This window comes from Budorcas taxicolor, chromosome 6 (assembly GCF_023091745.1).
Source record: "Budorcas taxicolor isolate Tak-1 chromosome 6, Takin1.1, whole genome shotgun sequence".
In the NCBI taxonomy this organism is placed as follows: Eukaryota; Metazoa; Chordata; class Mammalia; order Artiodactyla; family Bovidae; genus Budorcas; species Budorcas taxicolor.
Window position 1 is genome coordinate 36540761 of NC_068915.1, and position 14265 is coordinate 36555025.

At 37.2% G+C, this 14265-nt stretch overlaps 1 protein-coding gene across 4 annotated transcripts in view; it reads left to right on the forward strand.

Annotated features, from left to right (window-relative positions):
* The window catches only part of FAM13A (family with sequence similarity 13 member A), a 313318-nt gene that overhangs the window by 223943 nt on the left and 75110 nt on the right, over positions 1–14265 (forward strand). For 3 of the 4 annotated variants that reach the window (XM_052641719.1, XM_052641721.1, XM_052641720.1), the window contains one exon: positions 5707–5748. The exons of the other annotated variant lie outside the window; for it this stretch is intronic. In XM_052641719.1, coding sequence (XP_052497679.1) covers positions 5707–5748 — 42 coding nt within the window. The remainder of the gene's footprint in view (positions 1–5706; positions 5749–14265) is intronic. 4 annotated transcript variants of the gene reach the window in all.

The following is a 14265-nucleotide window of genomic DNA, read 5'->3' on the forward strand; positions in this document are numbered from 1 at the left end:
AATATATTTCAAATTTGTACTAAGCAATCAAGAAAAGAATTGAATTATTTCCCCACCTTATTGCGGGGAAGGTTGCAAATTTTTGGAAGCCTTTTGTTTGTTTTGCTTCCAAAGCATAATACCTCTTCGTGTTCGCTAAACGAGGTTAGTTCTAGTCTTGTGAACATTAGCAGTTTCAGCTCATTAACAGTTTTTGCATTTACCCATTGGTCAGGAAAACCTATTTGCTCTTGAAGTTAAGTGGTTTGTTTTTATTTCTCCTGGCGGCTAGGTGTTGCTTTCTTAGTTAACAGCATACAAATAATAAAACTGTAAGCGAAGTTGCTTGGATTTATAATAAAGAAGTATACATATATCTACAAAAATGTCCCCCTGAACTTACAGGGGCAAACAGTTGGCTAGAAGTTGATCTGAAAACTCTTGGCGTTTGCTTTCCAAAAGTAACAGGGAGAATGTTTTCTACTGTGTTCCTGAATGGAGCAGAACCAAAAATCTGAGCGGCAGAACACCAGCTGCTCCATCACACCCCAACTGGAGGGTTATAAATGCTGTAACTGGGGGTTATAAATGCTAATGCCTGAGACTGTGGATAAATCAAAAAGGCACAAGTATGGCACTTTATTTTTTGCAGAAGAAGGAAGAAAAGAAAATATGCTAATTTTCACTCACCTCATTATCCTTGAAGAAATCTCATCTAAGAAAATTCTTCCATTTAGCACATTTGTTGCAACATGAGGGGAAAACCTGAATTCCAGAGAAAATGTTTACTTAATACTTTTAATTTTGTCTTTTCACTTGTCCCTCCATTTTTCTCCTCCTTTGGCTATTTGCATTTTTTAAGCCCCAGTAGATTTTTTTTTCTGATTTTTCAATGAATGGAACTAATCCTTACCTATTTTGCTGTACTTCAATACCCAAGGAACACTTACAAACTGTTTCGTCTAGCTCAAATCACTTGAAAATGTAGTTAAAGTGTGTAGCTAAATATGCAGATTATGTTAATTTTGGAGGTAGCCAGCCACATTAACCAATTAGTAAGTTGGACTAATTGGAACATTTATCGTGACAGTTCAAAAGGGAATTGAATGGAATGGTGGTTTGATCCAGTAATTGAGGGTCCATTCTGAATACCTCAGTCTGGGAATTCTCCCAACAGTACTTGGTTTTTCTTAGGCATAGAAAGCACCACGCTTTTTGCAGTTTCAGTTAGCTTGCTGTGTAATTAAATCGATAGGCATTGCACTCTGTGGCTTCAGTTTAGAAATGAGTGCAGCTCAGGAAGAGATCGTAAGTCTAGGTGTCATCCATTTATGTGCATTTGCCAATGTTGAGTCACATGAAAAGATAAGTTAGTACAGCACGGGAAACTCTACTCAATATTTTGTAATGATCTTTATGGGAAAGAATCTGAAAAAGAAAGGATATATTTAATGTGTAAATGAATCCCTTTACTGTACACCTGAAACTTACACAACATTGTAAGTCAATTATACTCCAAGATAAACTAAAAATTAAATGTAAAAAAAGGTAAGTTAGATAGGCCCCCACTAAAACCCTTCTATCTTTGTTATTGCCCTTCTCAGCTGTAGCTTCTTAGATTTGGACTATTACTTGGGTCTATTTGATAAATGTTCTTCCCACAGGCAGCTGTTGTAAGAGAATATAACACCACATGTCTAAGGACATTAAGCACTCAATGGCCTGATGAACATGAGATGATTGCTCAAATCTCTCAATGTATTTGAAGTTTTTAAAAAAGCAAAGCAATTGGCTGCTTAAACTTGGCTATTATTCAGAGTCAGCAAACAAGAAATAATTAAAATACGGCGTTTTTACTAGTAACCAAGGAAGACATTGAATGAATTCCAAGTTGTTACAGTTTGTCATTGGCCTCATTTCATGACACACACTCCCCTTTTCATTCACAGTACATGTGCTTATTTTTAAAAATTGAAAGTATGTCTGAATTAATTCTCAACCTAAAATTTAGGCAAAAAATTACAACTCAACATCACTGGACATGCCTGAGATTGATGTAAAGCTAGCAACAGGCGTAAATAACTATAAATAGGTGCTTGAGGGCATATAATAATAGTTCAATGTTCCTTTTGCACAGAGGTGGAAATGGTGATCTTTTCAAATGTTTTACATTCCAATGTGTAAATTTTGTGGAAAACTTTATTTTTTCTGTTCAATTGGAAGAATTGTCCTTGGCCATTTTTCCTTGAACTTGCTTTTAAAATCTGTGCATAAAATTGATTTTTAGGATTAATAGACTTTATCTGAAATCAATGTTTTAGTTGTTTCAGAATTTATACTGTAGTCAAGATTACATTACTTTTATGAAAGGGAAAATAAAAATAGGCTAATTAGCTATCAAAATTAATTATTTTCCTCATTTTCTTTTCAAATTTTATGTTTATTCTTGGGTACTGTGCATAGATTGCTGTCCCACTGACTGCTACTGACTAAGCAAATCTAGTATACTGAGTTAATACTGAGTCTGGTTCATTTCATTTAAATAACAGTGCTTAAACACTGCTCAGAATTTAAGGACATATCCAAATTAAGAATTTCTGATTTTGTCTTTCATTGACAAGCTTACCTTGTGCAAATGCAGCCTGAAAAAATAAGTAGAGACGTGAATGTAGGGAGCGGACATATGGATGGGACGGGGGAGGGAAAGGGGTGATGAATTAGGAGATTGGTGTTGATATATGTACACTGCTATGTATAAAATAGATAACTAATGAGAACCTAGTGTATAGAACAGGGAACTGCACTGTGGTGACCTCGGTAGGTTTAGTCGCTCAGTCTTGCGAACCCATGGACCGTAGCCTGCCAGGCTCCTTTGTCCATTGAATCTTGCGAACCCATGGACCGTAGCCTGCCAGGCTCCTTTGTCCATTGAATTTTCCAAGCAAGAATTCTGCAGTAGATTGCCATTTCTTTCTCCAGATCTTCCCGGCCCAGGGATCAAACTGAGGTCTCCTGCATTGCAGGCAGACACTTTTTACCAGCTGAGCCACCAGGGAAGCACTGTGGTGACCTAAATGGGAAGGAAATACAAAGAGGGGATATATGTATACGTATAGCTGATTCACTATTTTGTACAGCAGAAACTAATACAACATTGTAAAGCAATTATACTCCAAAAAAATAATTTAAAATATATTTGCTCATGATTTAAAAACTCATGTTTCTGTGAAGAGGCATTCTTGACATAGTACCAATACATTTTAACAAATTAATCACCTTGTACGTGCTATCAGGCATAAAGCATTATGAGTGGACTTTGACTAAGGTTTGGTGTAGAGTTGCTATAATCAGAAGCATGGCACAAAGCTTATAAAGTCCACAAGATATTGTGCCAGAATGAGGACATTCATCCCATCATATTTTGATAAATTAAAATTGAAGGCAAAAAGTATGTTTGTTGTTTGCACGTCACTAGCCGTGTGACCTGGGAGAAGGCAATGGCACCCCACTCCAGTACTTTCGCCTCCTCCTCCCAAGGACGGAGGAGCCTGGTAGGCTGCAGTCCATGGGGTCTCAAAGAGTTGGACACAACTGAGCGACTTCACTTTCACTTTTTACTTTCATGCACTGGAGAAGGAAATGGCAACCCACTCCGGTGTTCTTGCCTGGAGAATCTCCGGGATGGGGGAGCCTGGTGGGCTGCCGTCTATGGGATCACACAGGGTCGGACACGGCTGAAGCGACTGAGCAGCAGCAGCCGTGTGACCTGGATAAGTTATGTGCCTGCTCTGAGCCTGCTGTTCTCAAGAGAGGGGCAAGTACCAGGGAAGTTTTGGTGAGGATTTACATGAGATAATTAATGTTAAGCACAAGATAGTGCCTCACTGATGAATAGATGTGTGAAGGAGAGAAGATGTAAAGGAGGAAATTTGATTGTGATTGCCTCTGTTGACTACAAGGACATTTTCATGCATGCACACAAAATATTAGCCAAAGCACATGAACAACTATGTTCAGAACTCTGCATCATTAACTTATCTCCCAAGGCACTTCTGAATTTTAAGAAAACCAACCATATTGTTAACTGAATGTTTACTAAAGAAACTTTGTTAATTTCCTTTAATATTTGTTACATGTTAGAGTTAAGGGTCTGTTCTGGGCAAAAATGTGTTTAGTACACTGCTCACACGTTCCTATCTTTTCCATAGTGTCAGTTATACTTACTGTTTTTCACACCAAACCCTTGGTTAGGAAACAAACCCAATTCTAACATGTTTATAATTCGTTAAGTGTTTTCAAGGACTATTTTAATGTCAAATATGTAAGCCCCTTGTGTTGGTCTGGCTTAAAGTAATCACTCCTGTAAAGCACGGCTCCAGGGGTTTCTTCCCAAGACGCCAGGAGGTTTCCCAGGTGTTAGTGTCTGTAACTCATCAAGCCTTGCCCTCAGCGCATCAATATTAGAGTCAAGAATAAAGCTGATCTATCCATTTACCTTTCACTTGAGAAGAACTGGCATGATCAATTACAAACAGCAAAATCTTTGACAAGATAAACACTAAGATTCCTAAGTGATATTGACATTGGAAATCAAAATCATGAGAGAGTGAAAAATAATGTCATTTTTTATATGTCATCTTGTAGCCAGACCTTTTCTACTTCCACGGCAGGGTTGATGGGTGTGTGGGTGCGGGTATGGGTGTGTGTGGGTGGGTGGGTGTGTGTGTTACACTAGTAATAAGATTTGTGTGTATGTGTCTCTCCTATACTACGACTTGTAATAAGATTTTTGGTGATTGCCAAGATAACATTATGAAGAAAACTTTTCTCTTTTCATCAGTGATGTTTGTCGTGTACCACAAGGGTACAAGAAGATTGATTGTATTAGATTAACTTTATCTAATATATTTATAGTTTTTTCTGTTTAATGCTGAACACATTTAACATAGATACCTAGTCATATATTCAGGGGAATGGCTACTTAAAAGCAAATTTTGCACAAGTGCATAATCAAAAAAGTTCAAAGACCACTCTAGTAGGCCTGAAGGGGAGAGACTCGTTATTTGTTTTGAGGTCATTTATCAAAAGAGAAAAGCAGGTAAAAGAAAGAAAAAATATTTCACTGTAGTATACATTTTATATTTTTAATTAAATACTTTTGATTAAGCTTCATGTTGTTTCTGTGTTGTTTGAGGAACTTAAACTATTTTTATAGTAGTTTCATTTGTGTCCTTTCATATTACTTACCTTCATTAATACCTTGGGTGTAGCTGCAGAAGGCAAAGAGCAAGAGTGTTGTGTACTGGTGCCTGGGCATTGCTAGAGTATCATACACTTAGGAATATTTTGTTGACTCTTTCTTATTTTCATATCATGTTAATGAGCTGTAATTAACTTTATTGAGATAATTGAGTTTGTAATCATCTTAAGAGTTTGTGTAATATATGGGCTTGGGCTTTTAGAATAAGGTAGTTAAACACTTCCTCTTGAAAGTATGGTGTGAATTACTTTCGCCTTAGGCTAATCTTGAAAGAAACCTCTCTTGATCTCCCTTGAAGAAGTAATTGGTCTTGGCTGGGTCCAAGGTAGAGTGTACTCTGCTAACTTTACTCCATGGTGAGATTAAATGTGTCAAAACAAAATTTTTGATAGGGGGAATAGAGTTTTAATAAAATTGAGATGTTATGATGTTAACAGAAATTAATTCAAATTTCATTTTCCTTTTAGTTCGCAGGAAGATGAAAGACCTATGTCACCTTTCTATTTGAGGTATTTATTCGATTCTTATTGGTCTGTTACAGGGAATTGGGGGAGGGTTAAGAATTCGTTGGTTTTGTTTACATTAATTCTTTTCAATAGAATATTCTGTCCTGTAGCCAGACTAAGCTTATTAGAATCCCTTACCAAAATGTTCATGCTATATTTTTCCTCTTTTAAGAAATCTTTAAAAAGTTTTAATATAGCTGAAAAGACTAAAATAAGATATTTGGTTTTAAATTCAAAGATGTCAAAGTAGCCATTTTAATTTTAAAGTCTGCCTAATGATCAGGCTGTAACCTAAATTTTAAAAACTCCGTTCTACACATATATGCAAGTAGGGAGGGCTCTGAGACTAAGGCTCACTTGCTGAAGTAGTCTTGGGTGATATCAGATCATTTTCTATATGGTAGTAAAGTATAAAACTAATATTCAGCAAGTTCATGGAGTTCGGGATTATTTTCTAAAGTTTACGAAGTCAGAATGATAACTCTTGAAACAGGTAAGTTTACATCAAAGTAGATGTTAGATGAGATCACTTCCCTCCAGACTAAAAAGTTTTTGTATTGATGTGATTATCAGTGAACCACTTCATTTAGGTAATGACCTAGAGCCAGGTTTTTCTTACTTTTGCATTTCTTTCCTCACTACCTACTTACTTCAAAGGCTTAGAAAATATAATTGATTCAGGATTGGGAACATGTGTACACCCGAGGTGGATTCATGTTTATGTATGGCAAAACCAATATAGTATTGTAAAGTAAAATTAAAAAAAAAAAAGAAAATATATTTGAAAAAAATATGACTGTATAAATTCAAGTTTAAATTGCTGAAGTTTTCTTTAACTTTTCCTCAATTTTGACTTCTGCTTTTTAAAAAGTGTGAGGATATGACATCCATATTTTGTTTGTTTTTGAATCTAATTTGTTGCAATAGTCTTAGAGTTAGATTTTAATTCAACCATCATAGTTCTGAAATGTGTCGTAGGACATCAGGCTTGGCCAAGTAACTGGTTTACAGTAGTGCTCTGCCCTTCAGAGACTTGAAGCAAGTCACTTTGCGGCAAGAGAGGGAACGTTTGGGGTATCAGTTTGAGACAGCATGGTGGTCCATTTGATTCATTCTGGTTTCCTGCCAGTCAAACCAGCACATTCTGGTTTATAAGCTGTCTTGACTGTGCAATTGCTACAAACCCATGAGGAAGTTGCTGGGTACACAGGGATGCTAGTATTCATTATGTAAATACACACAGTAATATCAAGCAAATGATTATCGTACATTAATGGAAATTAAGTTCTACACAGTACAGAAGACTGTAGCACCAGATCCTGATGAGTAATGAGAACTATTCTCTGATTTACCTTATTTTTATTACTATGGGTAGCATCAATCTGTGTTTTGCATAGTATTGAATTTTATTTTTTACCACTCTTTTAAAAAGCAGGTGGGGAAAATGGGCTTATAAAAATCATAAGCCCTCAGATACATATTATTGTGTTTTATAGTGTAGGTTTTGTAATTACCTAAAGTAATACTGTAGTCTTGAAAAAGAAATTCTGTAGTGCCAAAATGAAAGCAAAAGAATGTAAAGAAAGTTAGCATATTTATTGAACTCATGATTGACCCTATTTGGCCTTTGAATGTTAAGAGTAATAAAAACTAAAATATGATGGAAGTGGGGTGGGGGACATGCGTACTGCCCACATTTACAGTAGAGATAAAGTTGTAGAAAAAGGAAACGTTACCAACAGGCCTTCTTTTCACATGAGGGGAATTTAAACTAAGTGGAGATACTTCATAAATGCAAAACTAGCAATTATTTGGCCCAAAATTAAAATTTTCAAATACAGCTTCCTTTGCTGAAAAACACTACATGGTAATCTTAGAAATTATGTAAGAATTAGATTGGTCCAAGCTAATTTAGATTGTTTTTTGCCTACTTGACATGAAACAGGAAGAATCTGTTGATAAAACATGAGTCTTGTTTTCCAAATTATTTTCATGGCTGGTTTGAGGTTGACTTTTCCTGGGTTACTCTAGCATGCAGAATTCAAGTAGAAAAAATGTTATGTGATTATTAATTATGATTAGGTTCTTCTAGATTTTTGGACTAGAACCATTAACATGTCCAATGATAATTTAATTTATAAATCAATGCACCTTTTTTGGTACTACCTCAAGTAAGAGCAAATGAATGCTTAAATGTTTTAAGTATATTTAAAGAAATTTTTCTAGCGTCCTGTCTTCCATTCCTTTCTCTCCCACTTTATTACAATTCCTTTGCTGCAGTGTTAGGAAAGGGGCATTATTGTATGACTGATGAATTTCATAAAGATTTGTTAACATGTTGAAAAACAGAATTGGCTCCTTTAAATCCAAAATAATTTTTTCTGTGCCTTTAAAAAGTAAAACATGATTGGTAGTTGCAAAAAGGTGTCTTCCCTGGCTAGGGGTATTGAATACTAAATATTGTATATCAACAGTATTGATTGGTCAGCTTTTTCAGAGGAGGAAAAGGCCAAATCAAGAGATGAGATACATCTAAGATATGTATTCACCAAAAGTTGGTTCAACCACAAGCAGCCTGGTAGCGGGGATGGGTATTTAATGGTTGGATATTCCATTTGGTGGTTTGTTCTGAAAGGTCTAACGTGAAGTAGAACAGCAAATCTCAGTGGCTGCAAGTTTGGGAGTGGGCAGTCTTCAGGTAGACCAGGTCAGAACAGAGGGAAGATAAGGGCAAAGCAGGCCTCCCATTTCAGAGGAAGGAGAATAGATGATCCATAAAGGAACTCAGATACAAGAGATTAGGTTGGCATTCAGCCATTGCAGTGGACACAAGATGCATTATCTACAACAAGAGAGAATCTAGAGTAGAAACGAAGAGCAGATTGAGAGGCTACAGTGCACTAGTGGAGGTTCCAGGACTTCCCTGTGGCTGGGGGAAGGTGATGGAATACAGGGACAGAGAATGAGAGGGGCCATTTCATTTGCTACCTTGCTCTACCTTTCACCTTGTAGAACTGCAGTTTCTGCAATTGCTCTTCTAACAATCATGGTTAAACCGCTTGTAAATCTACTGGACATTTCCATTGTCTTCAAGCCTTTCTGTAGTAAGGTAGGGCTTTTTTATAAATAGACGTACACTCAGATATTCTCATTCTGGGTTAATAATTTTCTCTGGTAAGAGTTGTCTTGTCTAACTCCAGTACTTTCTCCAGCCTAACCTAACTCACCATAGAACCATTTGTCCTTTTTTGCCAAAGAAAGAAATAGTAGCTACAAATTTACACCTGTCACTGTCCCATGTGGCAAGTTTATTGCAGCTTGTTGTTATTCACTTGCTAAGTCCTGTCTGACTCTATGCGACCCCAAGGACTACAGCACGCCAGGCTCCTCTGTCCTCCAGTGTCCCCTCGAGTTTGCTCAAATTCATGTCCATTGAATTGATGCTCTATAACCATCTCATCCTCTGCTGCCCCCTTCTCCTCCTGCCTTCAATCTTTCCCAGCATCAGTGTCTTTTCCAATGAGTTAGCACTTTGCATCACGTGGCCAAAGTATTGGAGCTTCAGCATCAGTCCTTCCATTGAGTATTCAGGATTTATTTCCTTTAGGATTGACTGGTTTGATCTCCTTGCAGTCCAAGGGACTCTCACGACTCTTCTCTAGCATCACAGTTGGAAAGCATCAATTCTTCAACACTGAGCCTTCTCTATGGTCCAACTCTCAAATCCGTTATGTGACTACCAGAAAAACCATACTTTTTACTATATAGATCTTTGTTGGCAAAATGATGTCTCTGCTTTTCAATATGCTGTCCAAGTTTGTCCTAGCTTTCCTTTCAAGGAGCAAGAGTGTTTTAATTTCATGGTTGCAGTCACCATCTGCAGTGATTTTTTTTTTTAATTGCAGCTACAGTAGCTCAAACAGTAGGTGTCATTGTTCCCCAGGTGCTTATTAGAGATTACCTGCCCTGTTGAAGTGATTAAGGAAATGAAAGAAAGGGACAGTCTATGCCAAACCCTTAGTGAGATTGCTGCAAAATAAACACAGACCCGTACACTAAAGGTACAGAACATACTTGGCAAAGACACCCGTACCCTGACTTGTTTCCTAGTCTAGGCTGGAATCCCAGAAAAGGAGCCCTTACCTCAACTGCTCAGATTAGTGTGAAAGCAACTTGGAGTAGATGTTCTCTGGGCCACTTGCAGCCTGTTGTTTGAATTCTTTTGGTAACGTCCAGTCCAATCTGATTGGGATCTGTTGGGAGTGCTATTTATCGAAGTCTTGAGCGTCCACAAGCCCAGGTTTTGATTTCTCTAAAATGGTCATTTCCACTAGGAGTAGAGTGCTTGATGTCTGCTTTCTGTTCCTCCTCATCTGTACCTGCTGGCATCTCCCTTCACTGCCTTTATCTTCCTTAGGGGCTACGGTCAGGTCCTGTCTTCATCCCAACCCACTCAATTTTGACCCATGAATTCCTTCTTTCTTACAAATTCCTGGATTATGCACATACCTAGAACCCATCTTTGCCTGTGCCTTAGCAAAACCCTGACTATATGGTTCCGATTGCACACCTATAACCAGTCTTATGCAGTGGGATCTAAACAGCTCACCTGGCCTCTAGATGTTGGCTCCTCACTTACCTAACACTTGTTTTTTAGCATCTTGATCCTCCTCTGCTCTCCCCTTCTCATATTGTGCTTCAGTAAAACCCTTAAATTAACAGTTATTATCAAGTTCAGCCCTAGTTTTAATACTCATGGTGCAAATTGAAGCTAAATTACTGTTTTAGCAGATTTGGAATTGCTTAGGGTCAGTTTCAGAATTTCAGATGTTTTCTTGTTTTCCTGAATCAGGAACATCAGTTAGATTTATTTCTAAACTAGTTGTTTGGTATACAAACTCAATATTTAGGATTTTGTTTTTATTCCTAGATTCTACGAACCATCAATTTTATGAAAGTCTTTTAACTGCAGAATTTATGTTGAAGAAAAAAAATTTAGCTTTGGATAAATTCAGATTTAAATAGACACTGGATGAGATCTGGAAAGTATACCACTCTTATCTTAATATGCAGAAAAATTCTTTCTAACTCACCTTTAATAGCTTCTGGGGGATTACTTTTCCAAACAACTTGTGCTATGCTAGAATTTCAATGTTTGTGATTTGGGGGAGTAACATTTATTAAATTTTTAATCATTTACTTTTCTCCTTAAGCATAATACATGTTTTCTAAATTATCATTTTAAGGTAAAAAGTTCTTATTATTGGGTTTCCTGGGTTGATCATGATAAGGAATCTGCCTGCCAATGCAAGATACATGGGTTTGATCCCCGGGTCAAGAGGAACCCCTGAAGAAGGAAATGGCAACCCACAGAGGAGCCTGGTAGGCTACAGTCCATGGGGTTGCAAAAAAAAAAAGGATTAAACACAACTTAGTGACTAAACAACAACAGACAGCTTCAAGGGGGCTACTTTTCCAGACACCTTGTGCTAGAATTTCTGTGTTTGTGATTTTGTAGGGGGGGATGGTGTATGTGGTAATATTTATTAAATTCTTAATAGTTTATTTTTCTAAGCATAATATAGTGCTTAAAATTATCATAATTATCTGGTGTGATAACTTGGAGATGTGTATTACCAGACATTGTATTTGTTCATAAGCCTATTTCAGGGTACTAACTAGAAGGTAGAACAAATAAGCAGGCTGTTTATTTAATTATCTGCTTGATGTTTTACCCAAGATGATAGTCAGCTAGGTATTTTGGGTGTCCTTAGACCCAGATACCTGTATACTTAAAATTGTTTTTTCTTTGTCCTTTTTGACTAGAAGAGTATCTCTAAATTGAGGTACATCACCTCTGCTTATGAAGGTTTTTCTTTTTTTTCTTGGTGGTAAAATAGAAATAAAACTTGCCATTTTAACAATGTAAAAGTTTTTAATTGTGATAAAATAATATAAATTTTACCACCTTAAGCATTTTTAAGTACATTTCCACTAGTAATACACAAGAGTACAGTTTTTTCACATTCTTGTCAGCATTTGTTATTTTTCTGTTCTTTAATAATACTATCTTTATAGTATGAAGTATGTGGAACTCATTAGAGATGCCAGGATCTCACTGGCCAAGACCCTGAGTCTCAAGAGGGCTGGTTTTTCATATTTTCAAAAAGTGCCATAGAGTAGTCTTTTCAAAAAATAGTTCTGAGAAAACTGAATATCCACATGCAAAAGCATCAAGCTGAACCCTTACCTAACACTATATACAAAAATTAACTCAAAGTAGATCAAAGATCTACATGTAAGAGTTAAAACTATACAATTCTTAGAAGAAAACATTGGCCAAAAGTTACGTGATATTGAATTTGGCAATGATTTCTTAGATGTAACACCAAAGGCACAGGAAAAAGGAAAAAAATTGACAAATTGGACTTCTTTAAATTTTTTTAATTTTGTGATTTGAAAAACCACACTGTCAACAGAATAAAAAGGCAACTCACAAAATGGGAGGAAATATTTGCAAATCATGTCTCTGATAAGGAATTAATATCTAGAGCAGATAGAGAACTCTTAAAACTCAGCAACAAAAATAACCAAATTAGAAAATGAGTTAAAGACTTGAATAGGCATTTCTCCGAAGAACATACACAAATGGCCAATCGTCACATGAAAAGTTGCTCCACAACATTAATCATCTGCAAAGTAAAAGTGAAAGTCACTCAGTCGTGCCCGACTCTTTGCAACCCCATGGACTATCAAGTCCATGGAAGTCTCCAGGCCAGAATATTGGAGTAAGTAGTCTTTCCCTTCTCCAGGGGATCTTCCCAACCCAGGAATCGAAGTGGGATCTCCTACATTGCAAGCAGATTCTTTACCAACTGAGCTATCAGGGAAGCCCCCACTCATCAGCAAAATACAAATCAAATCTACAGGGAGATGCCACTTCATACCCATTAGGATGGCTACTATAAAAAAATAATAATAGCCAGTATTGGTGAAGATGACAAGAAACTGAAACACTTGTGCATTCCTGGTTGAAATGTAAAATAGTACAGCCACTACTGAAACTAGTTATGGTGATTCCTCAAAAAATTGAACTTAGAATTACCATATGACCCAGTAGTTCCATTTCTGAGTATATACTCAAAAGAACTGAAGGTAAGGTCCAAAAGTGATGTTTGTGCACTCATAGTCATAGTAGTATTATTCACAATAGCCAAAAGGTAGAAGATAACCAAATGTTCATCAGTGAGTTAATGGATAAACAAAGTGCAGAATATCCTTACAGTGGAGTATTATTCAGCCTTTAAAAAGGAAGGACCTTTTGACACATGCGCAATATGGGTTAACCTTGAGGACATTTATATTATGATGGTGCAAATGTAATTGCAGTTTAGGACTGTGGATTTTAAATCATTATAACTAGGCTCAAGGATATCTTTATTAATCAAAATAGGAACCATTACAATCAACACATTTTTGCCAATGGGAAATAAGTTTGTTTATTCCTGTAGCATAAAAATCCATGACGCTGTGAACTCTTGGAAATCATTTTCTGCATCCTTCTGGTTGTGGAAGCATTTTCCCTGCAGAAAGTTGTCGAGATGCTTGAAGAAGTGGTAGTTGGTAGGCGAAAGGTCAGGTGAATATGGCAGATGAGGTAAAACTTCATAGACCAATTTGTTCAACTTCTGATGTATTACTTGTGCAACTTGCCATGGGGAGTTGTTTTCCAAAGAATTGGGCCCTTTCTGTTGACCAATGTCAGCTACGGGCATTGCAGTTTTCAGTGTATCTCATCGATTTGCTGAGCATATTTCTCAGATGTAGTGGTTTCGCTGGGATTCAGAAAGCTGTAGTGGATCAGAATGGCAGCAGACTACCAGACAGTGACCATGATCTTTTTTGGTACAAGTTTGGCTGTGGGAAGTGCTTTGGAGATGCTTCTTGGTCCAACTACTGAGCTGTCGTTGCCAGTTGTCATATAAAATCCACTTTTCCTTGCATGTCACAATCCAATCAAGAAATGGTTTGTTGTTGTTGCATAGAATAAGAGAAGACAACACTTCAAAATGACAATTCTTTTGATTTTCGGTCAGCTCATAAGGCACCAACTTATTGAGCTTTTCCATCTTTTCAGCTTGCTTCCAATGCCGAATGACCGTAGAATGGTCAACATTGAGTCCTTTGGCAACTTCTCATGTAATTGTAAGAGGCTCAGCTTCAGTGATGCTCTCAGTTGTTATTGTTCAGTCACTCAGTTGTGTCTGAATCTTTGAGACCCCATGGACTGCAGCATGCCAGGCTTTTCTGTCACTCCCTATCCCCTGGAGTTTGCTCAAACTCATGTCCATTGAGTTGGTGATGCCATCCAACCATCTCATCCTCTGACGTCCCCTTATCCCCCTGCCTTCACTGTTTCCCAGCATCAGGGTCTTTTCTAGTGAGTTGGCTCTTCACTAGGTGGCCTAAGTATTGGAGCTTCAACATCAGTCCTTCCAATGAACATTCTGGGTTGATTTT